The following is a 27,544-nucleotide window of genomic DNA, read 5'->3' as shown; positions in this document are numbered from 1 at the left end:
TGCTTTTCATTCCACAGGGAAACAAACAAAAAAATAAACCCAAAAAAAAACCTGGATGTGGCCGAGTGCACAAGCTCTGGGTCCTAAAGGAATGGAAAAAGTGGGAAAAGGGAAGGATCCAAGGAAAAGGAAAGGATGAGGTATAGCAACAACCGGAGCTCCTGGGGAGCACTGGGATCTCCTGGATTCTCCTGGAGTCCATCCCGGTGTTCCTGAGGGGTGCTCGGGGGTCCCACAACGTGGAGGTTCCTCAGACACCCAGACCAACACTTGGGACACTTTTCCAAGTCTTTTGAACCCCAAAATCTTCCTCAGGTGAGCGGGGTTGTCCCACCCGGTCATGGAGTGACTCCCCAAAAATTCCAACCCTGTTATTTGGGCTGCTTTTTAATTTTTTCTTCCCTAAAAAAGTCTTTCCTGCAGCTTTTCAACTCCTAAGAGTGATTTTCACCCCTTCAGGGTTGGGAGGGGGTTTTTCCATGAAAAAGAAATCCTGCCCCATCCCCGGGAATTGGCCCAGGATGGGGCTTGGAGCAGCCTCCGAGGGGCTGGAATTCCGTGGATTTTTTGGTCTTTCCCACCCAAACCAGCCTGGGATCCTGTGGAGCAGAGGATTCCAAAAAGGGAAAACCAAAAGGTTTTTTCCCTTTGCCTTGGCACAGCAAATTCCCACAGGGAATTCCTCCAGATCCATCTGCAGCCGTGAAATCCCGAGGGAAAGCAGGGAGAGCTCTTCCCATCCGTGAGGAAAAACACGGATTCAGCCAGGCCACTGCTCCTCGAGCTGCACAATTCTGGTATTTTCCAAACCAATCCCAAACATTCCAGAGGTTCCCACTGTCCAGGCTTTTCCCATCCATCCGGAAAGAAACGTCTGAGTCGAGTGGAAGAAAAAATTTCCGCCTGGAAAAACATCCGTGGTGCAGAATTTTTGGGACTATCTCAGGAAAAACCTTTCCTGAAAATCCTTTCCTGGTGATCCCTTTCCATGCAAATTTTAGGGGGGTTTGAGGCTGGAAAATGGGAGGGATTTTGGGATCCTCGTGGGGTTTTGCACTTTCACCCCCCTCCCTCCTTTCAGCCTCAGCTTCCCTGGGTTTGGAATTTCTGGGAGAGCTCTGGAAGCGTCTCCTTGCCTTTAATCCCTCATCATTCCCACCCTTTTATTCCATTTTTCATGGACCCAAACCAGCAGGGCAGGGGTTTGTGAGTCCGGGTGGGAATTGTGGAATCCAGGTTGGATTTGGGTTAGCAGTGAGCAGAAGAATTCCCTGGCAGCCGAGGGAATCCTGATCCCATTCCTGAGGAATTCCTGCTCTGTTTGGAGCCAGGAGCTCCTGCAGGAAAGGTTGGCAGAGCTGGGAAAGGTGGGGGGAATTTTTCCTCCCCTCTCTGGTGCTCTGTGGCAGGAATTTCAGGAAAACTCCATCCAAACCTCCTCTCCCAGATTTTCAGCGTGCCCTGATGGTGATGAAACAGGAGCTGGATTCCGACTGATCCAAATTCCTTGGAAATTTTCACCGGATTTTGGCAAATCTGCCCCATTCCAGGCTGGTGGAAAACCAGGGATGACTCAGGCCTGGAATCTTGGAGTGTTTTCTGTGCTTTTTGTGAATTTTGTCAGCTTTTAGGGGATGTCTCAGCATCATTCCAAGGTGTTTTGGGTTTTTTTTTTGTCAAATCCTCGTGATTCCAGCTGGGGGTTTGGATTTCAGCTCTGGCAGTGTCAGCTGGGGGCTGCTCCTCTCTGCTGGGGGCTGGGTGTGAAGTGGGCTGAAAAACTGATTTAACTCCACATTAATTCCTCTTTCCAGGAAAAAAAAAAATCTGTGCCAAATCCAACGGTTTGGATTTCTTTTCTTGCTAGAAAATAGAGGAAATCATCAAACTCAAAATTCCTTCCAGGGAATTTTGCACAAATCATATTGCACATCCAAAAAATGCCCTTTGCGAGAAGATATTCCCCCAGAAAAAACAACAAAAATCCAACTTGGGAGGGCAGGAATTTATCCTGGGCTGGGGTTTGTTCCCTCAGGAGCTGGCACAGGGCTCAGTTTGGGATTTCTGGGTGTCCTGGCCGTGTTTTTCTCGTTGTTTGAGGAAGGAAAACATCAGACACGAAGTCCTGGGGCTTCAGAAGCGACGTTGCAGCCCCGGCGTGGCACAATCCCAGTCTGGATTTCCCACACCAGTTTAAGGAGGGTCATTCCTGCTGGGAAGTGATGGCACCTCCCGGGGGACTGGAGGGGAAGGTGGAAATGTTTTCCTGGATTTTGGAGTCGCTCCGTGATGTTCCCACCTCTCCAGGAGCAGGAGGAATTCTGTCCTCACCACCCCCAGCTCATCCTCGGTGACCCACGAGCAAAAACCTTTGGGTTCCCCTCATTCCCAGGTGGAATTTCACCGGGATTTTTCCAGCAGAAAGCCAAAACCTTTGGGTTCCCCTCATTTCCAGGCAGAATTTCACCGGGATTTTTCCAGCAGAAACTCAAAACCTTTGGGTTCCCCTCGTTCCCAGGTGGAATTTCACCGGGATTTTTCCAGCAGAAACTCAAAACCTTTGGGTTCCCCTTGTTCCCGGGCGGAATTTCACCAGGATTTTTCCAGCAGAAAGCCAAAACCTTTGGGTTCCCCTCGTTCCTGGGAGGAATTTCACCAGGATTTTTCCAGCAGAAAGCCAAAACCTTTGGGTTCCCCTCATTCCTGGGTGGAATTTCACTGGGATTTTTCCAGCAGAAAGCCAAAACCTTTGGATTCCTCTCATTCCCGGGAGGAATTTCACCGGGATTTTTCCAGCAGAAAGCCAAAACCTTTGGATTCCTCTCATTCCCGGGAGGAATTTCACTGGGATTTTTCCAGCAGAAAGCCAAAACCTTTGGATTCCCCTCATTCCCAGGCAGAATTTCACTGGGATTTTTCCAGCTGAAACACCCAGGGATGCTCACGCTCTGCTGCTCACCCATCCGTGCCCCCGTCGCGGCACAGCCGTGGGATGTTCCTGGCAGGAATGCGGGAATGCGGAGGGGGTGGGGAGCTGTGCCCACGCCGGGAGCCGGGAGCAGAACGTCCCTGCTCAGCTCCACTCCCTGCTCTGCCCACGCTCCCGCTCCCTCCGGGCCGATCCCATTGGAGCTCTCCCGTCGGAATTGAAGCCTGGAGGGAAGAGCGGCAGCTTGGAGCAGGGAGAAGCTTTTCCTTTCGGGATGATTTCCCTCATGGAGAGTCGAAAATCAGGCACAGGCTCGGCCGGGTTGAGCCTCGTGGAATTCTGTCTGCCGGGATTCCGTCGGCCACGTGGAATTGCTCTGTGCTGGAGGGAACAGCGAGTCCAAGCTGGTGTTTGTTCCTGTCTCAGCACTCGGGGCACAGAGTTCATTCCCCAAACCACCAGAGGTTCAGGACATCCCACATTCCCAGAGATCTCCATCCAGGAATTGCGAGTTTGGTCTTCAAACTGAGGCTCAGGGCATCCCACATTCCCAGAGATCTCCATCCAGGAATCGCGAGTTTGTTCCCCAAACTGAGGCTCAGGACATCCCACATTCCCAGAGATCCTCATCCAGGAATTGCAAGTTTGTTCTCCACCAGAGGCTCAGGACATCCCACATTCCCAGAGATCCTCATCCAGGAATCGCAGCCCGTGCTGCCCCAACCAGCAGAGGAGGATTTCATCCTTCTCTCCTCCAGGATGAGCTTTTCCCCATCCCAGCCCCTCAGGATCCAGTCAATTCCCCTCTCGGTGGTTTGGGCTTGGCAGAGTCACGGCAGCAGCTCCGGGTGAATCGGCCACGGCACAGACGAGTCCTGCTGGCCACGGGTTTGGGCTGGTGGAACCCCAAGTGTGGCTTCGTAGACCCCCAAGTTCGAGTTTGCAGACCCACAGGTCTGGTTTGTAGAATCCCCAAATTTGGGGGGTTGTGGACCCCAAGATTTGGGGTTGTGGAGCTTTGGGGAACTCCAGATTTCGGTTGGTGGAACCCCAGGTTTGGGTTGGTGGAGCCCCAGGTTTGGGTTGGTGGACCCCAAAGTTTGGATTTGTGGACCCTCAGGTTTGGATTTAGGATTCCCCAGATCTGGATTTGTGACCCACCCCTAAGTTTGGGGTTCTGGACCTCCAGATTTGGGTCATGGAACACCAAGTTTGGGCTTTTGGGCCCCCAGATTTGGGTTTATCCCAGATTTGGGATTGCGGATCTCAAGGCTTGGATTTGTGAACCCTCAGGTTTGGGTTTGTGATTCCCTCGATTTTGGTTTGTGAACCCCAGGGTTTGGATCAGTGAACCCTCAGGTTTGGGACCCCTTGGACTGGATTTATGATTCCCAGATCTGGATTTGGGGTTGAGCACCCCCAGGTTTGGTTTTATGGACCCCCAGCTCTGGGATTGGGTTTGTGGCGGGAACAGCTTCATCCCAACAATCTTTTCCTTCAGGTTTGGGTTTGTTCTGCTGTGGCTGAGCTGGTTCTTCATTCCCAGGAGAAGCCCAGGCGGGTTTGTTGTGCTCTGTGCATCGTGGAATTCCGTGTTTTGCCAAGAAATAATCCTATAAAAACCCCGGCCGTGCCGTGGGGCGCTTTGTGGTGAAGACTGAAGGTCAGAGCCAGCCCCGTGAAATTCCCCGTGAACCTCTTGTCCTCTCCCAGTCTCCTCAACTTTTGGTGTGTGGGGATTTTGTTCCTTCTCTCTTGGGAACTGATCCTTCAGGACAGTCATTGGATTTAGGAATATCGGATGAAGAAACCAAGAGTTTCTAGTGGTGTCTCCCCTGAGTAATTTCAGCAAATTTCAATAGGCACCTTCAAAAAAAGCTTCCGTAATTCCCGGGTTTGCTACAAGAACTGGATCCCTCGGAGGGAACCAAAATGCTGCTTGGAAAAACGAACAAAACGAACAAAAAAACCCCAAAAACGCTCACCCCGTAAGGAACCTCCTCTGTCTGCCCCCCGAATTCCAGAGCTGCTCTTGAGATGTTCCCCTGGAGACAGCCAGGGGTGGATCCCGCTCCTGGTTGGGATTCAAGTATCCAGGAGGGCATCCCAGCTCTCCAGAGGGTGTCCCAACCCCAAGGAGAACGTCCAGACCTCGAGGGGAGCGTGGTGGAGCCCGGGAAAGGAATTCCAGAGCCCGGGAAGGGAATCCCAGAGCCTGGGAAGGGAATCCCAGAGCCTGGGAAGGAATCCCAGAGCTTGGGAAGGAATCCCAGAGCCTGGGAAGGGAATTCCAGAGCCCGGGAAGGGAATCCCAGAGCCTGGGAAGGGAATTCCAGAGCCCAGGGAGGGAATTCCAGAGCTTGGGAAGGGAATTCCAGAGCCTGGGAAGGGAATCCCAGAGCCCAGGGAGGGAATTCCAGAACCCGGGAAGGGAATCCCAGAGCCTGGGAATGAATCCCAGAGCCCGGGAAGGGAATCCCAGAGCCCGGGAAGGGAATCCCAGAGCCCAGGAAGGGAATTCCAGAGCCCAGGAAGGGAATCCCACACCTCGAGGAGGACAGCCCGGTCTGGAGGAGGAGAAGGAGATCCCAGCTCCTAGGAGAGCATCTCCAGGAGGGGATCCAAGATCTTGGGAAGGTCATCCCAGCCCTCAGGGAGGGAATCCCAACCCCTGAGGAGGGAATCTCAGCCTTGAAGGACGGCATCCTGCTCCAAGGAGGATATTCCAGACCCCAAGAAGGTCTGAGGAGGAGGGGAATCCCAACCTCGAGGAGAGCATTCCAGACCTCGAGGAGAACATCCCAACCTCGGGGAGGGACAGCCAGACCTCGAGGAGGACATCTCAGCTCCAAGGAGAGCATCCCAGACCTCGAGGAGAACATTCCAGACCTCGAGGAGAGCATCCCAACCTTGGGGAGGGCTTCCCAGATCCCAAGGAGGGACAGCCAGACCCCGAGGAGGGACAGCCAGACCCCGAGGAGGGACAGCCACACCTCGAGGAGGACATCTCAGCTCCAAGGAGAGCATTCCAGACCTCGAGGAGAGCATCCCAACCCCAAGCAGGGCTTCCCAGACCCTGAGGAGGGACATTCCAGACCTCAAGGAGGGCATCCCAGACCTCGAGGAGAGCATTCCTGACCTCGAGGAGAGCATTCCTGACCTCGAGGAGGACATCTCAGCTCCAAGGAGAGCATCCCATCCCTCCAGCCGGGACGGAAGGGGCCGGGATGCATCCGACCCGCCGGGATCGCGGCGTTCCCGCTCCGTCGCCTTCTCCCGCCGGGCGTTCCCAGAGTTTTGTCCTTCGGGTCTGGTTTTGGCCGGACTCGAGGGGAGGCAGCGCCCCTTTCCCTGTCCCCTCTCGCTTTGGCAATGGTCACAGGCTACATGCTCCCAAAAAAAAAAAAAAAACAAACCCCAAAATTTGGGAAAAAAAAGAAAAGGCAGGGAAATGGCCACCAAAAGTGCTGGGAAAGCGACCAAAACGGGATGAGACTGGCAGATGCTCCCGGTCCATCCGGAGTTCTCTTGGATATTGCAGTGAGTGTGTTGTTAGCACGTGGCAAAGCTACATAAGAGAAGATGCTACATTCCTTGGAAAACAAAAAATAAGTGCAGAGTTGGATTTGTTCTGAGTTCCGGGGGGTTTTCCCCTTGGAAAGCCGCCTTTTTCCTCGGAGGCAGGGAAAAAAGGAACCTCGTCCTGAGCCGGGCTGGGCTGCTCCCAGCGGGGTCGGGAGAGGACTGGGAACAGTCTGGGATCGTTGGCAGTCGCAGCCCTCAGGGGGGATTTTCACTTCTCCTTCCCACCCGGCCCTCGCTCCCTCTCCCTTCCCGGGGAGGGCATCCAGGGCAGATTTTTTTTTTGGGAGGGAGGGGGAGAAGGAGATGGAAAATTTAAAAAATAAAAAGGGGAAAAAAAAAAATAAAGGGATATTTACAGCTCTCCACGCCCAGTTCTGCAAGGTCTCCTCGGATTCTCCTTCCCGATCCCGGCCTCTACGGGCAGGAGGGGCTGGTGGAGCTCTCCAGGGAGGACTGGGAGAGGCGGCGGGTGAGGGGTCCGATGCTGGAGTCGGCCAGGGACGAGGTTGGGAAGAGTTTGTACCAGCCCGAGACGGCGCTGGAGAGATCCAGCTCCTCCAGGATGATCTGGGCCATGCCCATGAAGCACTTGTGGTCCATGCGGCCGTAGTCGCCCCAGACGATCACCTGAGGGTGGGAAGGGCAGGTGGGGCTGGGAATTCCGGGGGGATCGGGAAAATCCCGCTCCGTGGAAGGGTTGGGGAGGTCTGGGGAGGGCTCTGGGGATGGCTGGGATCGCTGCCCTCACCCTGGGGGTGGGGAGGTCCTGGCACAGGGAATTCCTGATCCCAGAGAGCATTCCTGATCCCAGAGAGCATTCCTGATCCCAAAGAGCATTCCAGATCCCAAAGAGCATTCCTGATCCCAGAGAGGGCATTCCTGATCCCAGAGAGGGCATTCCTGATCCCAGAGAGGGCATTCCTGATCCCAAAGAGCATTCCTGATCCCCAAGAGAGCATTCCTGATCCCCAAGAGGGCATTCCTGATCCCAAAGAGCATTCCAGATCCCAAAGAGCATTCCTGATCCCAGAGAGCATTCCTGATCCCAAAGAGGGCATTCCTGATCCCAAAGAGCATTCCTGATCCCAAAGAGCATTCCTGATCCCCAAGAGAGCATTCCAGATCCCAGAGAGGGCATTCCTGATCCCAAAGAGCATTCCTGATCCCAGAAAGCATTCCTGATCCCAGAGAGCATTCCTGATCCCAAAGAGCATTCCTGATCCCAGAGAGGGCATTCCTGATCCCAAAGAGCATTCCAGATCCCAAAGAGCATTCCAGATCCCAAAGAGCATTCCAGATCCCAAAGAGAGCATTCCTGATCCCAAAGAGGGCATCCCAAACTCGAGAAGACCATCCCAGCCCCGAGGAGAGCATCCCAACCCCAAAAATGGCATTCCAGACCTCAAGGAGGAAAACATCTGAGACCTCGAGGAGAATATCCCAGCCTCGAGGAGATCATTCCAGACCTCAAGGAGGACATCCCAACCCCAGGCAGGGCATTCCCAACCTCAGGGGGAACATCCCAGCTCCAAGGAGGACATCCCAACCCTGAAGAGAACAACCCAATCCCAAGGAGAATATCCCAACCCCAGGCAGGGCATTCCAAATCTCAAAGAAAACATCCCAGACCTCATGGAGAGCATCCCAACCCCTCAAGGAGAACATCCCAGCTCCAAGGACATCCCAGCTCCAAGGACATCCCAGCTCCAAGGACATCCCAGCTCCAAGGACATCCCAGCCCAGAGGAGCTGTGGCTGTCCCACCCCTGGCAGTGTCCAAGGAGAGGCCGGACGGGGCTCGGAGCCCCCTGGGACAGGGGGAGGTGTCCGTGCCCACCTGCAGGACTTTGCCCTGGGGACTCTCCTCGAAGAGCAGCGGCTGCTGGTACGAGGGGTCGCAGGTTTTCTTCACCACCTTGGTCTTCTTCTTGGCCAGGCAGACGCCGTTCTCCAGCAGGTAAACCTTCACGTAGGTGGCTGCCGTGGGGAGGGGGACAGGCAGGGCCGTGGGGCAGGATCCGGGGGTGACCCTGCCCCAATCCACCCCCCACCCCTGTTTTTTCCTGAGATATTTTTTTTTTAAAAAAACAACCCTACCCTGATTTTTCTGAGATTTTTTAAAGCCTTGCTTATAAGATGGAGTCAGTTCTTTAGTTACTGTACAATATTAAGGGTCAGTTTTTCACTTTCTCACACTTTGGAACATAAACAACCTTTCTTGTTTTTGTTCACTGTCCTTTGCTTACACATTTCCAGCCTGAAAACAATGTTGGTTGACAGCTGGTCTGGCCAGTGGGGTGAAGGGGTGGCAACCCCAGAATCCAATCTGCTCCCAGACCCACAAAATTATAAAAGAAAAAGAAATAAACAGGCTGGGCCCTTTTTGGTGGGGAGCAGCTTTCACTGCAGACCTCTACCTCTGTGTGGTTGATTTTGCGTTCCGGGCAACAACCAAGGACTGATTTTCCCTGAGGGCAGGGCAGGGAGAGCCCAGCACTGCCCAAATTTCCCTCTACAAACACAACCCAGGCCTAAATCTTGAACTTGGCCGGGTCCTGTCTGTGCCACAGCCATCAAGTGTTGCCCTGGTTTTTCTGAGATTTTTTTAAAGCCTTGCTTATAAGATGGAGTCAGTTCTTTAGTTTCTGTGCAATATTAAGGGTCAGTTTTTCACTTTCTCACACTTTGGAACATAAACAACCTTTCTTGTTTTTGTTCACTGTCCTTTGCTTACACATTTCCAGCCTGAAAACAATGTTGGTTGACAGCTGGTCTGGCCAGTGGGGTGAAGGGGTGGCAACCCCAGAATCCAATCTGCTTCCAGACCCACAAAATTATAAAAAAAAAATAAATAAACAGGCTGGGCCCTTTTTGGTGGGGAGCAGCTTTTCACTGCAGACCTCTGCCTCTGTATTGTTGATTTTGTGTTGAACAGACCCCCTCCCTCCACAGCCGCCTACCAGGGATGCACTTGGAGCCCATCTTCGGGATGAGTCCCCTGGCCTGGATCACGTCCACCTCCAGCTGCCCGTTGCGGTCAGCCATGCCCACGTGGACATCGCCTGCCGGGGGGGACGCGTCCTCAGGGGGGTCCTGGGGGTCACCTCCCCCCGGGGACGGCGCCAGCGCTGTGTCCTTGTCACCGCTGGGAGCTGGGTACCCCCTGCTCACAGCCAGCGTCCTGCTGGATCTCTGATGTGTTGGGATTGGGATTGGGATGGGGAGGAGAGGTCTGGGTGGGAGCCCCTCGGCTCCATCCCTGCTACTGGGATTTTATCCCTCCTGATGGGAATAAGGCCGGGATTTACCCAGGCTGGGACTTGGCCGGGTGATTCCCCAGGAAAAGGAGAGGCTGGGACAGGAGGGATCAGGGGCCAGGAACTCTGAGGGGTCCAACCACCCCCTTTTCCCTTCCCCTTCTTCCCCTTCCCCTTCCCCTTCCCTTCCCTTCCCTTCCCTTCCCTTCCCTTCCCTTCCCTTCCCTTCCCTTCCCTTCCCTTCCCTTCCCTTCCCTTCCCTTCCCTTCCCTTCCCTTCCCTTCCCTTCCCTTCCCTTCCCTTCCCTTCCCTTCCCTTCCCTTCCCTTCCCTTCCCTTCCCTTCCCTTCCCTTCCCTTCCCTTCCCTTCCCTTCCCTTCCCTTCCCTTCCCTTCCCAAACCTTCCCTTCCCAAACCTTCCCTTCCCTTCCCTTCCCTTCCCAAACCTTCCCTTCCCAAACCTTCCCTTCCCAAACCTTCCCTTCCCAAACCTTCCCAAACCTTCCCAAACCTTCCCTTCCCTGAACTTCCCTTCCCTGAACTTCCCTTCCCTGAACTTCCCTTCCCTTCCCTGAACTTCCCTTCCCTGAACTTCCCTTCCCTGAACTTCCCTGAACTTCCCTTCCCTGAACTTCCCTGAACTTCCCTGAACTTCCCTGAACTTCCCTGAACTTCCCTGAACTTCCCCTCCCTTCCCTGAACTTCCCTGAACTTCCCTGAACTTCCTGAACTTCCCTGAACTTCCCTTCCCCTTCCCTTCCCTGAACTTCCCTTCCCTGAACTTCCCATCCCCATTCCCATTCCCATCCCCATTCCCATTCCCATCCCCATTCCCATTCCCATTCCCAGCACCTCCAGCCCCAGCAGGACCAGGGGGCCACCCTGGGGTGAGTCCCCAGCCGGGAATTCAGATTTAGGGTGCGATTTTTGATCCCCGTTTGGGATTTCAAAGGGAAAAGCGGGACAGGAGGAGGGGCTTTGGTTCCAGGACGCTCCAAAAGGAAACCCCGGGCCAAGGAATCCCCTGGAAAAGGCGGAGCTGCTGCTCCTCGGGGATGCGCTGCCCTCACCAGCACAGGGCGCGGCATTCCCGAGCATTCCCGCACCGCGATGCGCTGGGATGGAGCCCCGGGAAGGAACCCGCGGCCTCTCCCCGCCCCGCGGAGCCCCCCGGGCGCTGCCCCCGCTCACCCATCGGGGGGGTGGCCAGGGTCTGCCGCCCCACGAGCTGCCCCGGGCCCAGCCCGTCCAGGAAATCGCTGAACTGGCTCTCCGCTCCCAGCCGCGTGGTGGGGAAGATGAACCTGCAAAGGATTTTTGTGGAGCATCCCTCTGCTCATCCCGGAGGGATCCCGGCGCCGCTGCCGGTGCCCGCCCCGGTTCCTTACGTGCCGTCCGAGCTGTTGCTGTTGGTGCTGCCGTCCGTGGACTCGCGGCTGCCCTGCCGGGTCACCCTGGTGCGCATCTCCACGGCGATGCCTGTCTCGGTGCTCCTGCGGATGGTGCTGCGCAGCTTTTTGGGGCCTCCCTCTGCAACGGGAGACGGGATCAGCTCCGGCTCCTGCCCCAGCCCTTCCCGGCCCTTCTCCGTCATTCCCAGGGATTTGCGCGGCGTTCCCTGGGTGAATTCCCAGGGGATCCCGCACGGAGCCTCGGGCTGGCTCCGTGTCCCCTGTCCCTCTGCCACAGCCTCGCTCTGTCCCTGTGTCACCGTGGCTTTGGGTGGCTGAGAGTCCCCTCCGCGGTGAGACCTGCCCCACTCACCCCGCGAGTGCTGGCACATCCCAGCGGCCCCAAAGTCCCCGAGCCAGAGGGGACAGCAACCCGCAGTATCACAGCCCCGACACTCCTGATGTCCCCTTTCTCCACCCTCGCTGTGCCCCTGTCCCCGAGCCAGAGGTGACAACACCCCTCAATGTCACCGCCCCAAAGCTGCCCGATGTCCCCATGGCCTCCAAACCCCCCCCGTGCCCGTGTCCCCGTGCCAGAGGGGACACCAACCCTCAGTGTCACACCCCCAAACCCCCCCGATGTCCCCAAACCCCCTGTGCCCTGTCCCCGTGCCAGAGGGGACACCAACCCGCAGTGTCACACCCCCAAACCCCCCCGATGTCCCCAAACCCCCTGTGCCCTGTCCCCGCGGCAGAGGGGACAGGAACCCTCAGTGTCACACCCCCAAACCCCCCCGATGTCCCCAAACCCCCTGTGCCCTGTCCCCGCGGCAGAGGGGACACCAACCCTCAGTGTCACTGCCCCAACCCCCCCCTGATGTCCCCAAGCCCCCTGTGCCCTGTCCCCGCGGCAGAGGGGACAGGAACCCTCAGTGTCACAGACCCAAAGCCACCCAATGTCCCCAAGCCCCCTGTGCCCTGTCCCCGCGGCAGAGGGGACAGGAACCCGCAGTGCCACCGGTGCGGACACAGCCCCAGCACCGCCCGATGTCCCCTCCCCGCCACGTGTCGCCGGCGGTGGCAGATGGCAGCAGGAGGAGCAGGAGGGTGGCACCGGCGGCCACCGCTGGCACTGTCCCCGGGCCCTGCTGTGTGACCATGTGCGGTGGTGGCACCGCCAGCTTTGTCCCGCTCGCTCGGGGCTGTCCCCGCGCAAGGGGTTTGCCAGGTCCTGGCAGCTCCGTGGAACGGCCGGAGCATCCAGGTCCTGCCGTTCCATGGAAAACAATAAAATTCCATGATTTTGGGATAAATTTAACCCCTTCAGAGCCACCTCGGATGGCGGGAGGGGGCAGGATTTAACCCTTCCTTGCCCAAATCATGGAATAGCAGCAAGGAGCGGGATAAAAAGCAATAACCAGGAGGAAAATCTGCATTAAAACCAGCTTGGTGCTTCCCCCGCCCCTTGAGCAGCTATTTTAAAATATTTCAATATTTCCCAGAGCGTTTGGGAAGTCCGGGACTGGGAATTACTGGTGGAGGGGGCACTGAGATTGTGCAGAGCTCCAGCGACATCCTCACCGTCAAATCTGGCACCTGGAGAAGTGCCGGGGGTTAAAATGCGATTTTTGAGGTGTCATTTTTGGGTGTCATGTTTCACATGTAATTTTTGGGGTGTCATTTTTCAGATGTCATTTTTTAGGTGTAGGTTTTTTGGGTGCCATTTTCAAGAGCCATTTTTAGGTGCCATTTCTGGAGTGTCATTTTCGGGTGTCATTTTTGGGGTGTCAGTTTTGAGTACAGTTTTTTTGGAAGCCTTTTTCAGGGCGCCATTTTTCTGGTGTCATTTTTTAGGTGTAGTTTTTTGGGGTGCCATTTTCAGGTGCATTTTTGGGTGTCATTTTTGAGTATAGTTTTTTTGGGACTCATTTTTGGGGTGTCATTTTTGGATGTAGTTTTTTGGGGGGCCTTTTTTAGGAGTAATTTTTGGGTGTAGTTTTTTTGGGGTGCCATTTTCAGGTGCCATTCTTAGGCACCATTTTCGTGGTGTCATTTTTTAGGTGTCACTTTTCTGGGTGCCATTTTCAGGCAGCATTTTTGGGACCCATTTTCGGGGTGTCATTTTTTTAGGTGTAGTTGTTTTGGGTGCCATTTTCAGGTGCCATTTCTAGATGCCATTATTGGGGTGTCATTTTTGAGTATATTTTTTTTGGGGGACCCATGTTCAGGGTGTCATTTTTGGGTGAAGTTTTATTTGGTACCATTTTCAGGTGCCATATTTAGATGCCATTTTTAGGTGCCATTTTTTAGGTGTAATTTTTTGGGTGCCTTTTTTAGGAGTAATTTTTGAGTGGAATTTTTTTTGGGTGCCATTTTCAGGCACCATATTTAGATGCCATTTTTAGGTGCCATTTTTAGGGTGTCATTTTTGAGTATAGTTTTTTGGGGGGACCCATTTTCGGGGTGTCATTTTTGGGTGTAGTTTTTCTGGGTGCCATTTTTAAGCGCCATTTTCGGGGTGTCATTTTTTTAGGTGTAGATTTTTGGGGTGCCTTTTTTAGGAGTAATTTTTGGGTGTAGTTTTTTTGGGGTGCCAATTTTAGGCAATATTTTTGTGGTGTTATTTTTTAGGTGTCACTTTTCTGGGTGCCATTTTCAGGTGCCATTTTTAGGCGCCATTTTCAAGGTGTCATTTTTGGGTGTTGTTTTTTTGGGTGTAGCTTTTTGGGGTGCCATTTTCAGGCACCATTTTTGGGACCCATTTTTGGGGTGTCATTTTTTTAGGTGTAGTTTTTTGGGTGCCATTTTTAGGAGTAATTTTTGGTTGTAGTTCTTTTGGGTGCCATTTTCAGGCGCCATTTTTAGGCACAATTTCCGAGGTGTCATTTTTGGGTGTTGTTTTTTTGGGTGTCATTTTTTTAGGTGTAGTTTTTCTGGGTGCCATTTTTAAGCGCCATTTTCGGGGTGTATTTTTTTGGGGTGCCATTTTTAGGCAATATTTTTGTGGTGTCATTTTTTAGGTGTCACTTTTCTGGGTGCCATTTTCAGGTGCCATTTTTAGGCGCCATTTTTGGGTGTTGTTTTTTTGGGTGTAGTTTTTGGGGTGCCATTTTCAGGCACCATTTTTGGGACCCATTTTCGGGGTGTCATTTTTTAAGGTGAAGTTTTTTGGGTGCCATTTTTAGGAGTAATTTTTGGTTGTAGTTCTTTTGGGTGCCATTTTCAGGCGCCATTTTTAGGCACCATTTTCGGGGTGTCATTTTTTTAGGTGTAGATTTTGGGGTGCCTTTTTTAGGAGTAATTTTTGGGTGTAGTTTTTTTGGGTGCCATTTTCAGGTGCCATTTTTAGGCGCCATTTTCAAGGTGTCATTTTTGGGTGTTGGTTTTTTTGGGTGTCATTTTTGGGTGTTGTTTTTTTGGGTAGCCATTTTCAGGCCCCATTTTGAAGTATCATTTTTTTTCAGGTGTCTCTTTCCCAGGCACCATTTTCAGGCACCATTTTCTCACTCGCCTCCCTCACACGCGGGCAACCAAAACGTGACCGGCGGCCACCTCAAACCCCACGGGGCAACCAGGGCCACCTCTCACCGGTCTGGTTGAGCTGCAGGGTGCTCTTGCTCCACTGCGACAGCCCCACGATCGCCACCATCTTGGCGCCCAGGCTGGAGCGCCGCTTCTTGCTGGCGGTGACGGTGACGGAGTCGGCACTGCCGCGCGCGCTCTTCTCCAGGCTGTACATCTCGCCGCTGATGCTGGAGCTGCGCACCACGCTCCGCGCCGACGACGAGCTGGCATCCCCGTTGAACATGGTCGGCGCTGCCGCCGGCACCGGCGCCGGCCCTGCTGCCCGGGATCAGCTGCGGGGACAAGTTGGGGACGTTGAGGGTGGTGGCGGCGCCTGTAGGGATGGGGTCACACCGTGGTTCCACCAAAATATTCACAAATCTGGGAGATTCGGGTGGTGCAACACGCTGAGGGGTGGGAATCAGGGAAAAGGGTTTTCCCGCAGAGGGTTGGGCACTGCCCGGGCTCTCCAGGGAATGGGAACATTCCCGAGGCTGCCACAGCTCCGGGAGGGTTTGGACCACAGGGTGGGATTTTGGGGTGTCTGTGCAAGGCCAGGGGTTGGGCTGGATGGTCCTGGTGGATTCCTTTTATCTCAGTATATTCCAAGATTTTTCCTCACCATGGGAGCACCTGAGGTGAACATCCAGCCCTGCCTCAGCTCTCTGCAGGATCCGGACATTCCAAACATCCAGGAAAATCCTGGATGGGCAGAAGGCTCTGAGTGTCACCACCCTGCCCAGCCAGGGTCCCTTGGTCCCCATCCACTCCTGAGGACACCCAAAATCACCCCCAGCCAATTTTCCCTGCACATCCCCTTCTCCAGACCGTGTCCAGGTCAGCTCCAAACCTGCTCCAGGTGGTTCCACCCCGGGATGGGGTCCCTGGAGCAGCCAGGAGCACCCGAGGTGGATCAGACCTCCCCCACGGCCCTGCCGCCTTCCCTTGGCCATGAATATTTAAACTCCATCGGGACGGAGCATCCATCTTCCAGGGAAAGGTGAATTATTAACTGCAGGCCAAGTGAAGCCACTTTGTGGTAATGGATGGAGGCAGCGCCTGGAAAAATGTTTCCCTTTCAGGAGAGAGGGATGGACACGAGCACGGGGAAGCTGCAGGACGGGGAGTGGGGCAGGGCGGGGGCTCTGCTGCTCCACAGCTGGGATGAGACCTGATGGGAATCGTGGATGAGACCTGGCACAAGCCGTGGGATCGGCTCCAGCACCGCTGAACTCGTGGGTTTATCCGTTGCAGGGGTGAGCGGGTGATTAGTAATTAATGTCATTAATCAGCTCCCTCCTGGCTGGGGTTTTGCCCCCTGGCTCTGTCCGGGCACTGACCCACAGCCTTCCTTGTGCCCGGGGGGGGCTCAGCATTGAGCCCCGGATCCGCAGGGATGGAGAGCCTGGGATAAAGCCCTCGATCTGGGATGTATCCCAGTTCCAGAGGGATGGAACCCTTTGGAAGAAGCCATCGGTGTGGGATGGGTCCCAGCTCTGCAGGGATGGAGCCACTGGCACCAGGTGCAACCCCAGCTCCAGAGGGATGGAGAGCCTCAGGTGAGGCTGTTGGTGTGGGATGAGCCCCAGTCCAGAGGGACGGAACCCTCTGGAAGAAGCCATCGATCTGGGATGTAACCCAGCTCCAGAGGGACGGAACCCTCTGGAAGAAGCCATCGGTCTGGGATGTATCCCAGCTCCAGAGGGACAGAACCCTTTGGAAGAAGCCATTGATCTGGGATGTAACCCAGCTCCAGAGGGACGGAACCCTCTGGAAGAAGCCATCGGTCTGGGATGTATCCCAGCTCCAGAGGGATGGAGAGCCTGGGATAAAGCCACCAGTGTTGGATGTATCCCAGCTCCAGAGGGATGGAGCCACTGGCACCAGGTGCAGCCCCAGCTCCGGAGCTGCCCCATCACAGCCACGTGCCAGTGCCCAGCACCCCCTCGAGGAGGGGTCAGGGCTGCCTTGGGGACCTTTGGGGTGACACTTTCCAATGCCTTCCGCCACTCTCAGGCTCCAAACCCGCTGCAGTCTCTGAGTTTTCCCTGAGGGTGCACCTGACACAGGGAATGGATCCCAAACACTTCCCCAGCCGCACCCCATGCCTCAGTTTCCCTACGGGCAAACCTGGCTTAGGCTGTGCCTGAACAAACACAAATCCCTCTGCACGAGGGCCCAGCCAGGCCCAGCTCAGGCCCCTCCAAGTTCCAGGTGAGAAATCCCCGGAACAACCCAAGCCTGGAGGGCCAGGAGAACACAAAAGGCTCCTGTTGCTGTTCCCCACTCACTGCCCGCCCGGAGAGCACCAGGCACTGGTGGGAGCAAATTAGATCAGGAGAGCACAGCGCTAATGGGATCATTTCCAATGCAACACACACAGGGATAATCCGCAAAGGAAGCCGAGCCGCTCCTCCGCCCCAAGGGAGGATTTGCTTTCCCCTGCCCGTGATTTTACCCCTTATCTCTCTGCACAATCTGCTTCTGCCCGGAGCTGGTGCTGCCTGGGGGGTTCGGGGGGTGCCTGGTGCTGAGATGAGCTGGGCTGGAGGCTGGGTTTGAGTGCCGGAGCCTGTGGCTGCCACAGCTGAGCCGGCCTTGGCAGGGCCACGGCATCCTCGGCATGGCCACAGCATCCTCAGCACCACCACGGCACCCTTGGTGCCACCACAGCACTCTCAGCATGGCCACAGCATCATTGGTGCCACCACAGCACCCTTGGCACTGCCATGGCATCCCCAGCACCACCACAGCATCTCTGGCATGGCCACAGCACCCCTGATGCCACCACAGCACCCCTGATGCCACCACAGCACCCCTGATGCCACCACAGCCCCCTCAGCACAGTCACAGCCCCCTCGGTACCACCACAGCACCCTCAGCAGGGCCACAGCATCTTCGATGCCACCACAGCATCCTTGGTACCACCACAGCATCTTTGGCACGGCCACAGCCCCCCCGATGCCACCACAGCCCCCACGATGCCACCACAGCACCCCTGATGCCACCAGAGCCCCCTCAGCACAGTCTCAACACCCTCAGTACCGTCACAGCACCCTCAGCAGGGCCACAGCGTCTTTGGCACGGCCACAGCACCCCCGATGCCACCACAGCACCCCCGATGCCACCACAGCCCCCTCACCCCGCTGCTGAACCCCCAGCCCCGCTCCTGCTCCTGCCCCGGCTCCCCCTTCCCGGCAGCGCGGGGGGAGTCAGGGAACCGCACCAATTTTCCCTTCAGACCCGCATTTCCCCCTTCCCCTCCGTGTATTTATTCCCTTTTATCCCAAAGCGTGCCCGGAGCAATCCATCCACCGTGACGCCGCAGCCGAGCCCGCTCCTGCCCCGCCGCGGGGACGCGTTCCGAGCTCCCGCAGCCCCCGCAGCGCTCACCGCCACCGCGCTCCGTCCTTGCGGGAAACAACCACCGGGAAGTTCCCGAGCGCGGATCCCGAGGGATGCGCGGAGCCCCCGGACGGCGCCGGGAGCGGTGTCATGGCTGGAGCATCCCTTGTGCCGAGGGATGAGCACAAGCGGCAGGAAAAACCGGGATCCCTGTTGCGTTCGGATGGCGGCGGCGCGGGGGCCGAGCTCTGCCCCTCCCCGCTGGTGGCACCCCCCCAAAAAAAAAAAATTTAATAAAATAAAAATGAGATGGAGGCGTCTTACCGGCCCTGCGCCGGGGAGGAGGAGGCTCAGCTCAGCTTCCCAGCCCCATCCCGGCCGCATCCGGAGGGTGCCAGGGCGGGTGAAGCTTTCCAGGGTTCTGGAGAGCCGGGGCTGTGCTGGCGCTGCTTCAGCATCTCCCTCAGCATCTCCATGGTTACACGGCTGACCCAGTTCTCCTGCAGCCCCGAGCAGGGTCCGGCGGGGTGGGATGTGCTGGGAGCATCCCCGGGCCGGGATTCGGGGGGCTGAGGACCCCCCTGGATCCCCACAGACAGATCCAGGCGCCGTGGGCATGGCAGGGATGGGGAAATGGGGCTCGAGGCAGGGCAGGGGGGCACAGGTGACCTCAGGAGGGGACAGATCACGGTGACAGGACAGTGCCAGGGGCTGCGGGTGTGGGGAGGAACAACCCCGGGGCTGGGGGGCAGAGCTGGCCCCAAACACGCCCCAGAAACAGGAATGAGGAGCAAAATATCGACCAAAATATCGGGAAGAATGGATGCTTCGGGAAAAGCTCTGGAGGAGCAGGGAGCAGCCCCGCAGGTGCCCCCGCACAGGAGGGAAAGGAGGAGGAGGAGGAGGAGGAGGAAGGTGCTAAATGAGCACGGTGGGGGTGGCTGGGAATGCTGCCTTGCCAGGGAAAGGAGGCAGAAGGATTTTGGGAGCTGTTTGCTCCCTCAAAATCATCAAGGTGGGTGTTCCCAGGGAAAAACGGGGCTGGAAACCCCCGGCAGTGGGGCAGGAGGTTCTTTTGTCCCCTGTGCTGGGGCTGCCTCCAGCCTGGAGGGAGAGCACGGAAAACTGTGGATGTCTGGAGCAGGTAGGTCCTAAAATCAGCTTTTTTTGGGAATAAAAACGTTGCCAGAGCTGCCACCCCATGACCCTGCTGGTCCTGGACAGGATAAGCTGCAGCATCCCAGCTCCTCCAGGAATTTGGGAATAAGGCAAGGCTTATTTCCCCTAGAAGCTTTTCATTCTAATTAATTGCTTCAGCTTTGATAGGCAGCTGCTTGTACAATTTTAATTGCCCAACAAGGGGTATAAATGGGCGCACGTGAGCTGGGAATTTGGGAGGAACTGCAGGTCCTGGAATCCAGCTTCTCCTGGCTCAGGCAGGTTAGCAAAATCCTGGCCTGGCTGGAATTTCCTGCAGGTGCAGGAAATTAAATAAATGAATAAAATAATTTAAAATTAAAGGGTGGGTCCAAATGTGCTCCATTTCTTGGAAAAGTTGGGAAGTTTGGATGGGGCTGTGCTCAGGGGTCCCACAGGAGAAAGGAAAAAAGGCCTGGCTTTGGATGAGTGAGGTTTAGCAAGGCTGGGCCTGGGAGGAAGAAGAGGAGGAAGGCCCTGGAGCAATTCCCACAGGATGGCTTTGGTCAGGAGGTTTTTCCAAAGGGATGGGAGCCTGGAACTGGTTTTCCATCGGGATGGGAAGTGCTGGTGGCTGTGGTGTGGGTGGAGAGCTCAGGCTCCAATGGGATGGGGGTGACAGCGACCAGGGATGTCCCCAAGGGCTCAGCTCCTCCAGACCTCTGGGAATGGCTCCTGTGGGGTGGCTGGGGCTGCTCCAGGTGCTCTCCAGGCTTCTACTTCTGCACACGGGATGGACTGGGAACACCAGTGGGATCCAGACTGGGAGCACCAGTGAGATCCAGACTGGGACCAGCAGTGGGATCAGACCAGGAGCAGCAGTGGGATCCAGACTGGGAGCCCCAGTGGACCGGGAGCCTCAGTGTGATCCAGACTGGGAGCCCCAGTGGGATCCAGATTGGGAGCTCCAGTGGGATCCAGACTGGGAGCACCAGTGGGATCCAGACTGGGAGCACCAGTGGGATCCAGACTGGGAGCACCAGTGGGATCCAGACTGGGAGCCCCAGTGGGATCCAGACCAGGAGCCCCAGTGCAATCCAGACTGGGAGCACCAGTGGGATCCAGACTGGGAGCCCCAGTGGGATCCAGACCAGGAGCCCCAGTGCAATCCAGACTGGGAGCACCAGTGGGATCAGACTGGGAGCACCAGTGGGATCAGACTGGGAGCCCCAGCCCAGCGTGGGCTCTCCAGGCAGCAGCGGCACAGCAGAAATGTCCCACAGGGATCTTCCTGAGTCCCGCTGTATCCAAACACTCCCCGGTCCTGGCAATTCCCTTTCCATCCCCATTCCCAAAGGATGTGTCCATCTCCGGATGCTCCAGAAGGATCCATCCCGGGATGGGGACCCAGAGGGACACAGCGTCCTCCTGCACACGCTTCATGCCCATCTTCCACTGGGAAGGTGGGAAAGGCGTGGAATTCCAGGTCATCCATGTCCCTGGTGGGGCAGGGGCTGCAGGGCCCTGAGCCTGTGCCCTGGCCACGCTGTCCCTGTCCCCCGTGTCCCTGCGTGACGTCTGCGCCCGCTTAAATCAGATCCGTGCTGAATCCCAGCGTTTCCTTGGCAACATCAAGGAATCCAAGGAGCAAAAGCCACCGGGCAGGGCCAGGCTGGGGGACAGCCAGTGCCCGCCGAGCCCACCTGGCCACCAGAGCCACGGGGACACTGCGGCAAGCACCGGGCACTCCCGATGGCCCAGCTCATCCCGGAGATAATCCAGGACTGAGCGTGGATAATCCGCTCTGGTGGCACCTCGGTGCTGGTTGTGCCCACCACGGGCAGTGGGGACGGAGCAGGACCCTGCTGGGGACACGCAGGAGGTGGCACCGGGCAGCCACCGCGGGCAGTGGGACACTGCAGCCCCAAAAACTGGGGCAGCTCCACGGGGATGCAAGAAACCAACCCTGGGATGGGTTTGGGATGGGATTGCCCCACTCAGATCCCACCCGGTGGCACCGAGGGCTGGCGTGGCCGTGCCAGGGCCGTGCCAGGGCCGTGCCAGGGCCGTGCCAGGGCCAGGATCTCCTGGCACAGAGGGAATGTGGAGAGGAGCTTCTCCCGCTGCCGCTGCCTTTCCGGCTGCTGGGCTCCGAGCTCTGCAATGCAGCTCGCACGGCTCGGCTGCTGTGTGTGAATCCCATCAATATTTCATGGAGCTGCTTCCTCCAGGGGAAGGGCTGCTCTCAGCTCCGGCTTTCTGCTGCTCCTACCAGCAGGGAACATCTGATTTCCTTCCACCAGCACCCAGCAGATCCTCCTCGTCCTCCCCGTTCCACACTGGCAAATATCCCTGTGCCTTCCTGAAATCCCTCAGGTTCCAAAGGGCTGCCCAGATCCCACCCTCGGCCGCTGGCACCTGCCCAGTGCTCCTGGGGTCTCCAGGGACACCCAGGGTGGGTCACCGAACCCACCCCATGCCCAAATCCACACCCAGCAGTGGGATGTGCCCGGCTGGATCCGACGTTCCCTGCCCAGCCGCATCCATCCCGCAGGTCCCAGCAGGAGCCGGGGGCGAGCAGCTTTGTTTGCAGAAAAAGTTGCTTTTTTAACTGCTAAGGCTGCACAATTATTCCCCAGCTTCTTCAGGGATCAGCAGAAAACTTGGGAAGAGTTCTGGGAGCCGGAGCGATGCCAGGAAGGGGCAGAGCCTGCAGCAAACAGCCCTGGCTGTGGCACGGGGAGCTGGGGAGGCTCCCCGGGGGTGGCAGCAGCTCCTGCATCCCTGGAAGAGCGGGAGGATGGGATGGAGGGACACGGGATGATCCCAGCCAGGTGCTGCTCCCCGGAGCACTCCTGAGAACACGAGGCCCAAAGCTCTGGTGTTGCTTCACCACCCAACCACTAAAATCCGCACAATTCCCGTTTTCCAGGGTGAAACCTCCATCTCCAGGAGTCTTTTGGTCTGTGGAAAGGATGAGGAGCCTGGAGAGGCTCCCGGCAGAGCATCCCAGGGTGGGGAAGGAGCTCCTGATCCCGGCAGGCAGCGGGAGGAGCGGGGCTGTCAATCCCTTCCCGGTAATTCCTAACCGAGGCTCTCTCCCTGCCCGTGGTGACAAAACATCTGAAGTGCCGTGACAGGGACACCGAGAGCTGCTGCCACACCGCTCCGGTTTTAATCAGCGGGAAAATCAGGGATTTTCATCACCTCAAACCGTGTTTTGTATCCGTGTGAGGCTTCCCAAGGGCTGTGCTGCAGCAGGAGCCCACGGAGAGCTGAGCTCCGGGGATGGCAGCAGCTCGGGGTGGATGGAGCAGGAGGGATCCGTGCCAGGATTTGGGGCCAAGCAGCCCGAGATGCCACCATGTCACCCTCTGTCCCTGTCCCACAAAGGCTGGAATGGGGACAAAGCGAGGCTGGAGCGCTGGGAGCGTGGGAGGTGGCAGGAGTGCGGCCTCACAAAGGAGATGGAACAGAGGGAGAGAGGTGTGAGCACAGCAGGAGCGGCCTCGGGGAGGTGTCGGTGCAGGAAGAAACGGGCACACGGAGAACTGGGCTGGAGAGGAGAGCTGAGGAGCAGCCAGGGATGAAAACTGGGCTGGTTTGGGAATGGTCAGGGGATGAAACCTGGGGTGGTTTGGGAATTGTCAGGGGATGAAACCTGGGGTGGTTTGGGAATGACCGAGGGATGAAAACAGGGCTGGTTTGGGAATGGTCGGGGTTAAACCAGGGCTGGTTTGGGAGCATCCAGGGGATGAAACCTCGGATGGTTTGGGAATGGTCAGGGGATGAAACCTGGGGTGGTTTGGGAATGACCAAGGGATGAAAACAGGGATAGTTTGGGAATGGTCGGGGATAAAACCAGGGGTGGTTTGGGAATGGTCAGGGGATGAAACCTGGGACGGTTTGGGAATGGCTGAGGGATAAAACCTGGGGTGGTTTGGGAATGACTGAGGGATGAAACCAGGGATGGTTTGGGAATGATCAGGGGATGAAACCTGGGGTGGTTTGGGAGAAGTCAGGGGATGAAACCAGGGCTGGTTTGGGAATGGTCGGGGATGAAACCTGGGATGATTTGGGAATGGTCAGGGCATCAGGCAGGGACGGTCTGGGAGCAGCCAGGAGACGAAAACAGGGATGGTTTGGAAATGGCCAAGGGACACAGGCAGGGCTGGTTTGGGAGCAGCCAGGGCTGGTTTGGGCAGGTGCTCCCTTGTCCTGTGGTGGAAGAACAACCCCAGGCTCCCGTGCTCATCCCGTGCTCCCGGAGGATCCGCAGCCTCCCACTCCCAGCTCACAATCCAAACCAGCAGCGCAGCTCCGGGATGTTCCCTGGGCACCCAGGGACGGGGGTTCAGCCTCAGCAGCCCCTTTCCCGTGGGTCCCAGACCCCCGGGGGTGGGCACTGCCCACCACAGAGCCCCTCAGACCCCGGGGGTGGGCACTGCCCACCACAGAGCCCCTCAGACCCCCGGGGGTGGGCACTGCCCACCACAGAGCCCCTCAGACCCCGGGGCTGGGCACTGCCCACCACAGAGCCCCTCACGGCCACCTCCTCCCGTGGGGGCCACCCCGCAGCTCAGTGCCATCTCCTCCACGGTAGCCCTGGGGACCATTGGGGGGCACAGAGGGGTGGCCAGCCAGGCCTGTGCCCGTTGGGGTGCCAGGGTGGTGCCCACGCTGCCCTCGGGCTGTCCCCACTTGTTGTCCCCCTGGTTGTGGCAGGAGGAGCAGCGCAGGAGCTCTGCCCATCGCAGGGCATCTCTCACTCTTCCTCACCCCTTCCTTTAAAATTTTCCCTCCAGAACCCAGCCCAGCACCTGCCCCAAACCCCCCGGAGGACGCTCTGGATCGAGGAAAAGCCAAATCCACGCACAAATCCCAGCCTGGAGGCGCCGGGACGAGCCGAGCCCGGAGCGATGCCCCGGGCCAAACCCTCCCCAGGACCCTCCCGGCTTTTCCCGGTCCCTATCCCGGTTTTCCCGGCGCTGGGACCGGCGTGCACGGGACGGGGTTGACGTCAACGGGCTTTCAGCGCGATGATGGATGGCACGGGAAGGAGCTCCCGGTGCCGAGCCCCGGCCGGGCAGCGCTGCCCGCCCCGCACCGGGAGCGGCTCCGGGGCACGGCCCGGGGAGCCCGCGGGGACGGGGGGAGCGCGGCCGCTGCTCCCCCGCTTTCGGCGCAGCGATGATTTTGGGGGGTTCGCATCCCGGCTCAGAGCCTGGGGGATGATTCAGGGGTGCCGTGGGGCACGGAGGGACCCCCGGCGTTGTCCGCAGAGGGGTCGAGACCCCTCCTCTCCCTCCATCCCTCCTCCCGGAGCTCCCGGAGCGCGCATCCCGCTGCTCCCCCGGTACCGCAGCCTCGCCGGGCATCCCCAAATTCACCTTCCCCGCTCTCCCCGCCTCCGCCCGGGGATGCTCCGGGGCAGGTGCGGCCCCGCTCGGCCCGCTGGCCGTGGGAACCGCGGTTGTCGCCGCTGTCCCGGAGCGCCGCACCCCGCGGGCACTCACCGCTGCCGCCGCCGCCGCCCGTGCCCGCTCCTCCCCCGGCCCCGGCGGGCTGCTGGGAGCGGCGGGCGGGGGAGCCCCGGGCCCGGCCCCGACGGCCCGGGCGGAGCGGAGAGGCAGCGGCACCCCCGAGGCAGCGGCACCCCCCGAGGCACCGGCACCCCCCGAGGCACCGGCACCCACCGAGGCACCGGCACCCCCCGAAGCACCGGCACCCCCCGAGGCACCGGCACCCACCGAGGCACCGGCACCCCCCGAAGCACCGGCACCCCCCGAGGCACCGGCACCCCCCGAAGCACCGGCCCGGGGGAGGCGGCGGCCGGACCCCGAAAGGCGGCGGCGGGACCGCGCAGCCATCAGGTGGATGCTGAGGGATGATGGAAGCGGCGGTCGGTCCCCCAAGAGCTTCCAGATGGAGCTACAGCCTCCGAGTGGATCCTACACCCGGCAGCTGGACCCCAAAAACCTCCAGATGGACCTCAAAAACCTCCAGATGGACCCTACAGCCTTCAGCTGGAGTCTGGAGCCATTAACCAGAGCTTGGGAGCCACCAGCGGGACCCTACACCCAGAAATGGAACCCCAAGAGCCACCAGATGCATCCTACAACCAAAAATTGGACCTCAGGAGCCACCAGATGGATTCTACACCCAGCAACTGAACCCCAAGAGGTACCAGATGGAGCCTGCACCCTTCAATCAGACCCTACAGCCATCAGTTGAACCCCAAGAGCCTCCAGCTGCACCCTTCACCCATCAGCTGGACCCCAAAAGCCTCAGGTTGAACCCCACACCCGTCACTTGGACTTTGCACCCATTAATTGGACCCTACACCCATCAGTGGGACCTCGGGAGCCTCCAGTTGGAGCCTACACCCAACAATTGGACCCTACACCCACCAAAGAAACCCCAAAGCCCCCAGCCGGACCCCAAACCCCCCAGCTGGAGCTCCAGACCCTCCAGCTGGACCCTCCGGCCACCCCTTGGACTCTGGAGCTGCCCCCTGCCCTTCTGTCACAGCTGGACCCCAAGAGCAGCTGCCAACCCCCCCTGCTGTCACCTGGTCCCCAAGAGTCCCCAGCCAGACCCCCGGGATTTCAGGAGGCACCGCAGCCGATCCTGCTCAGCCTTTGGGGTTTGGGAATGCACAAAATTCCCAGCTCTGATCCCGCTGGAGCACTGGGGGGGACAGGGACACCACGGGGACACCCCGGGGACAACCCGGGGCCCTGGACAGTGGCAGAGGAGGACGTTTGGGCGGAGAGGCGGCGATCCCAGCGCTGCCCTTGGACTCACCTTGGCTGCCGGGACCCGGACACCGATTTCCCTCTAAGCAGCGTCTCCCTGCTCCCGGTGAATTCCTGCGGCGCTTTCCCTGCGTTGCCTCTGCCGGCTGACATGGAGCCACGTGCCAGGAGGAAACCCTCCTTCAGCGCCTTTAACTCTGTCCCTCCCTAAAATCCCGCAATTCCCCGCTCCCCATCCCACGGACGGCACCCAGGGGTGCCCGGCGTTCCCAATCCCGGGATTAGGGCCTGGGGAGGGATTTGGGATCGGGGTGGGTCAGTGAGGGCAGAGCATCCATCGGTGCACGGAGGATGTGGGATAATTCCTCCCCAGTAGCAGCTGCTGGAGGGAAAAACTGGGATGCAGCAGGAAAGCTGGTCCAGGAACAGGAATAGCTGAAAGAACTAAATATGGAAACTTGGATAAAGCAGCGCTGAAGGAGGGAGATGGTTTCCTAACGGGATTCAAAGCATATAAACAAACTCAGGGAGGAGGGAGGTTGTCCAGAGGGGCCGTGGTGAGGAAGAGTTTGGAAAAGCAGCTGGAATTCTCCCAGCAGGGAAGGTTATTCCGTGAAATTTCCAGCTCTGTGGAGGAAGTGCCACTCCCAACACGTTGTTGGGGGGGAAGAGATAATGAAAACAACGTCCCTAAAAGATTCTCCAAAGGATTTTTTTCCAGCTGCTGTTTGATGATAGGAAGCTTCACAAGGCAATGGAGTTCTCAGTTCCACTGGAAGTTTTTTTTGCTTCCTTTGTTTTTTCTGGGATCACCAACCTCGCATTTGCTGCTGCAGATCCCAGGCTGGGGCCGTGCGGCACCGATTTCCTGGGAATTGCTCCCCTGGATGGACAAAGCTTCAGCCCTGTCCTGAGATCCCATCAGAGCTATCCCATCTCCGATGTCCCTTAATTCCTTAAGGAGCTCGGCTTTGCCAGCTCCTCGGCACCTTCTCCCTTCCCTTTTGGGTTTGTGCCGGCGCCACGGGGGCGGCTTAACGCGATTATCCCGGTAAAACCCCCCTAAGAGGATTCCCGGGGCTCGGCCGCAGGGCGTGGAGAGGGATGATCCTGCTGGACGAGCCCGTCCCTGTGAGGGTGACCCCGGGATCTGCAGCCCCCGTGGGTGCCACGTGCTGCCATCCCCTGGAAAAGGGTGGAAAACTGCCCAGGGAGTGGGGCTGGGGAGAGGGAGAGGGAATGGGGATGGAGACACAGGGAAAAAGTGGGAATGTCGGGGCTCTGGGGCTGCCTGGGGGCTCTGGGGGCTTGCCAGGAACATCCTGGAGCTGTTCTGGGGCATCCTGGAGCTTCCCTGGGGATTTGGGGCCTCCCAGAAAGGTTCTGGAGCTGTTCTGGGGCATCCTGGAGCTTCCCTGGGGATTTGGGGGCTTCCCAGGAGGGTCCAGAAGCTGCTCTGGAGATTCCTGGAGCTTCCCGGGTGATTTTGGGGCTTTTCCAGGAGGGTTCTGGGGATTCCCAGGAGTGTCCTGGAGCTTTCCAGAAGACTGAGGCTTCCCAGGAGGGTCCTGGAGCTGTTT

General features: G+C 57.9%; 1 protein-coding gene across 3 annotated transcripts; it reads right to left on the bottom strand.

Moving 5' to 3' along the window:
* Positions 1 to 5,428: 5,428 nt before the first annotated feature.
* RIMS3 (regulating synaptic membrane exocytosis 3) lies at positions 5,429 to 26,591 on the bottom strand. 3 transcript variants are annotated; one of them, XR_010082959.1, is made up of 8 exons: positions 26,014 to 26,591; positions 14,749 to 15,017; positions 11,158 to 11,299; positions 10,961 to 11,073; positions 9,474 to 9,575; positions 8,351 to 8,490; positions 5,984 to 7,141; positions 5,431 to 5,838 (listed from the first exon to the last, which is right to left on the bottom strand). XR_010082959.1 is itself a non-coding variant. In XM_063418907.1 (7 exons), the coding sequence occupies exons 2-7, from the start codon at positions 14,966 to 14,968 to the stop codon at positions 6,929 to 6,931; spliced, it is 930 nt and encodes a 309-aa protein (XP_063274977.1). In that variant the 5' UTR covers positions 14,969 to 15,017; positions 26,014 to 26,591; the 3' UTR covers positions 5,429 to 6,928. The 3 variants fall into 3 exon arrangements, 1 of the variants encoding a protein (XP_063274977.1); XR_010082960.1 differs by lacking the exon at positions 26,014 to 26,591 and adding an exon at positions 24,723 to 24,855; XM_063418907.1 differs by having other exon boundaries at positions 5,429 to 7,141.
* Positions 26,592 to 27,544: the final 953 nt, after the last annotated feature.

This window comes from Prinia subflava, chromosome 24, assembly GCF_021018805.1.
Source record: "Prinia subflava isolate CZ2003 ecotype Zambia chromosome 24, Cam_Psub_1.2, whole genome shotgun sequence".
Taxonomy (NCBI): domain Eukaryota; kingdom Metazoa; phylum Chordata; class Aves; order Passeriformes; family Cisticolidae; genus Prinia; species Prinia subflava.
Note: the sequence above shows the minus strand (reverse complement) of the source record. Positions and strands in the feature narration are given on the sequence as shown.

Coding starts and splice junctions, on each gene's coding strand:
- RIMS3 (XM_063418907.1), bottom strand. CDS start 14,968: ATGTTCAACGGGGATGCCAGCTCGTCGTCGGCGCGGAGCGTGGTGCGC. Junction 11,300..14,748: donor CCTGCAGCTCAACCAGACCG/GTGAGAGGTGGC, acceptor CTCCCGTTGCAG/AGGGAGGCCCCAAAAAGCTG. Junction 9,576..10,960: donor CCTGGCCACCCCCCCGATGG/GTGAGCGGGGGC, acceptor CCCCCCCGGCAG/GCGATGTCCACGTGGGCATG.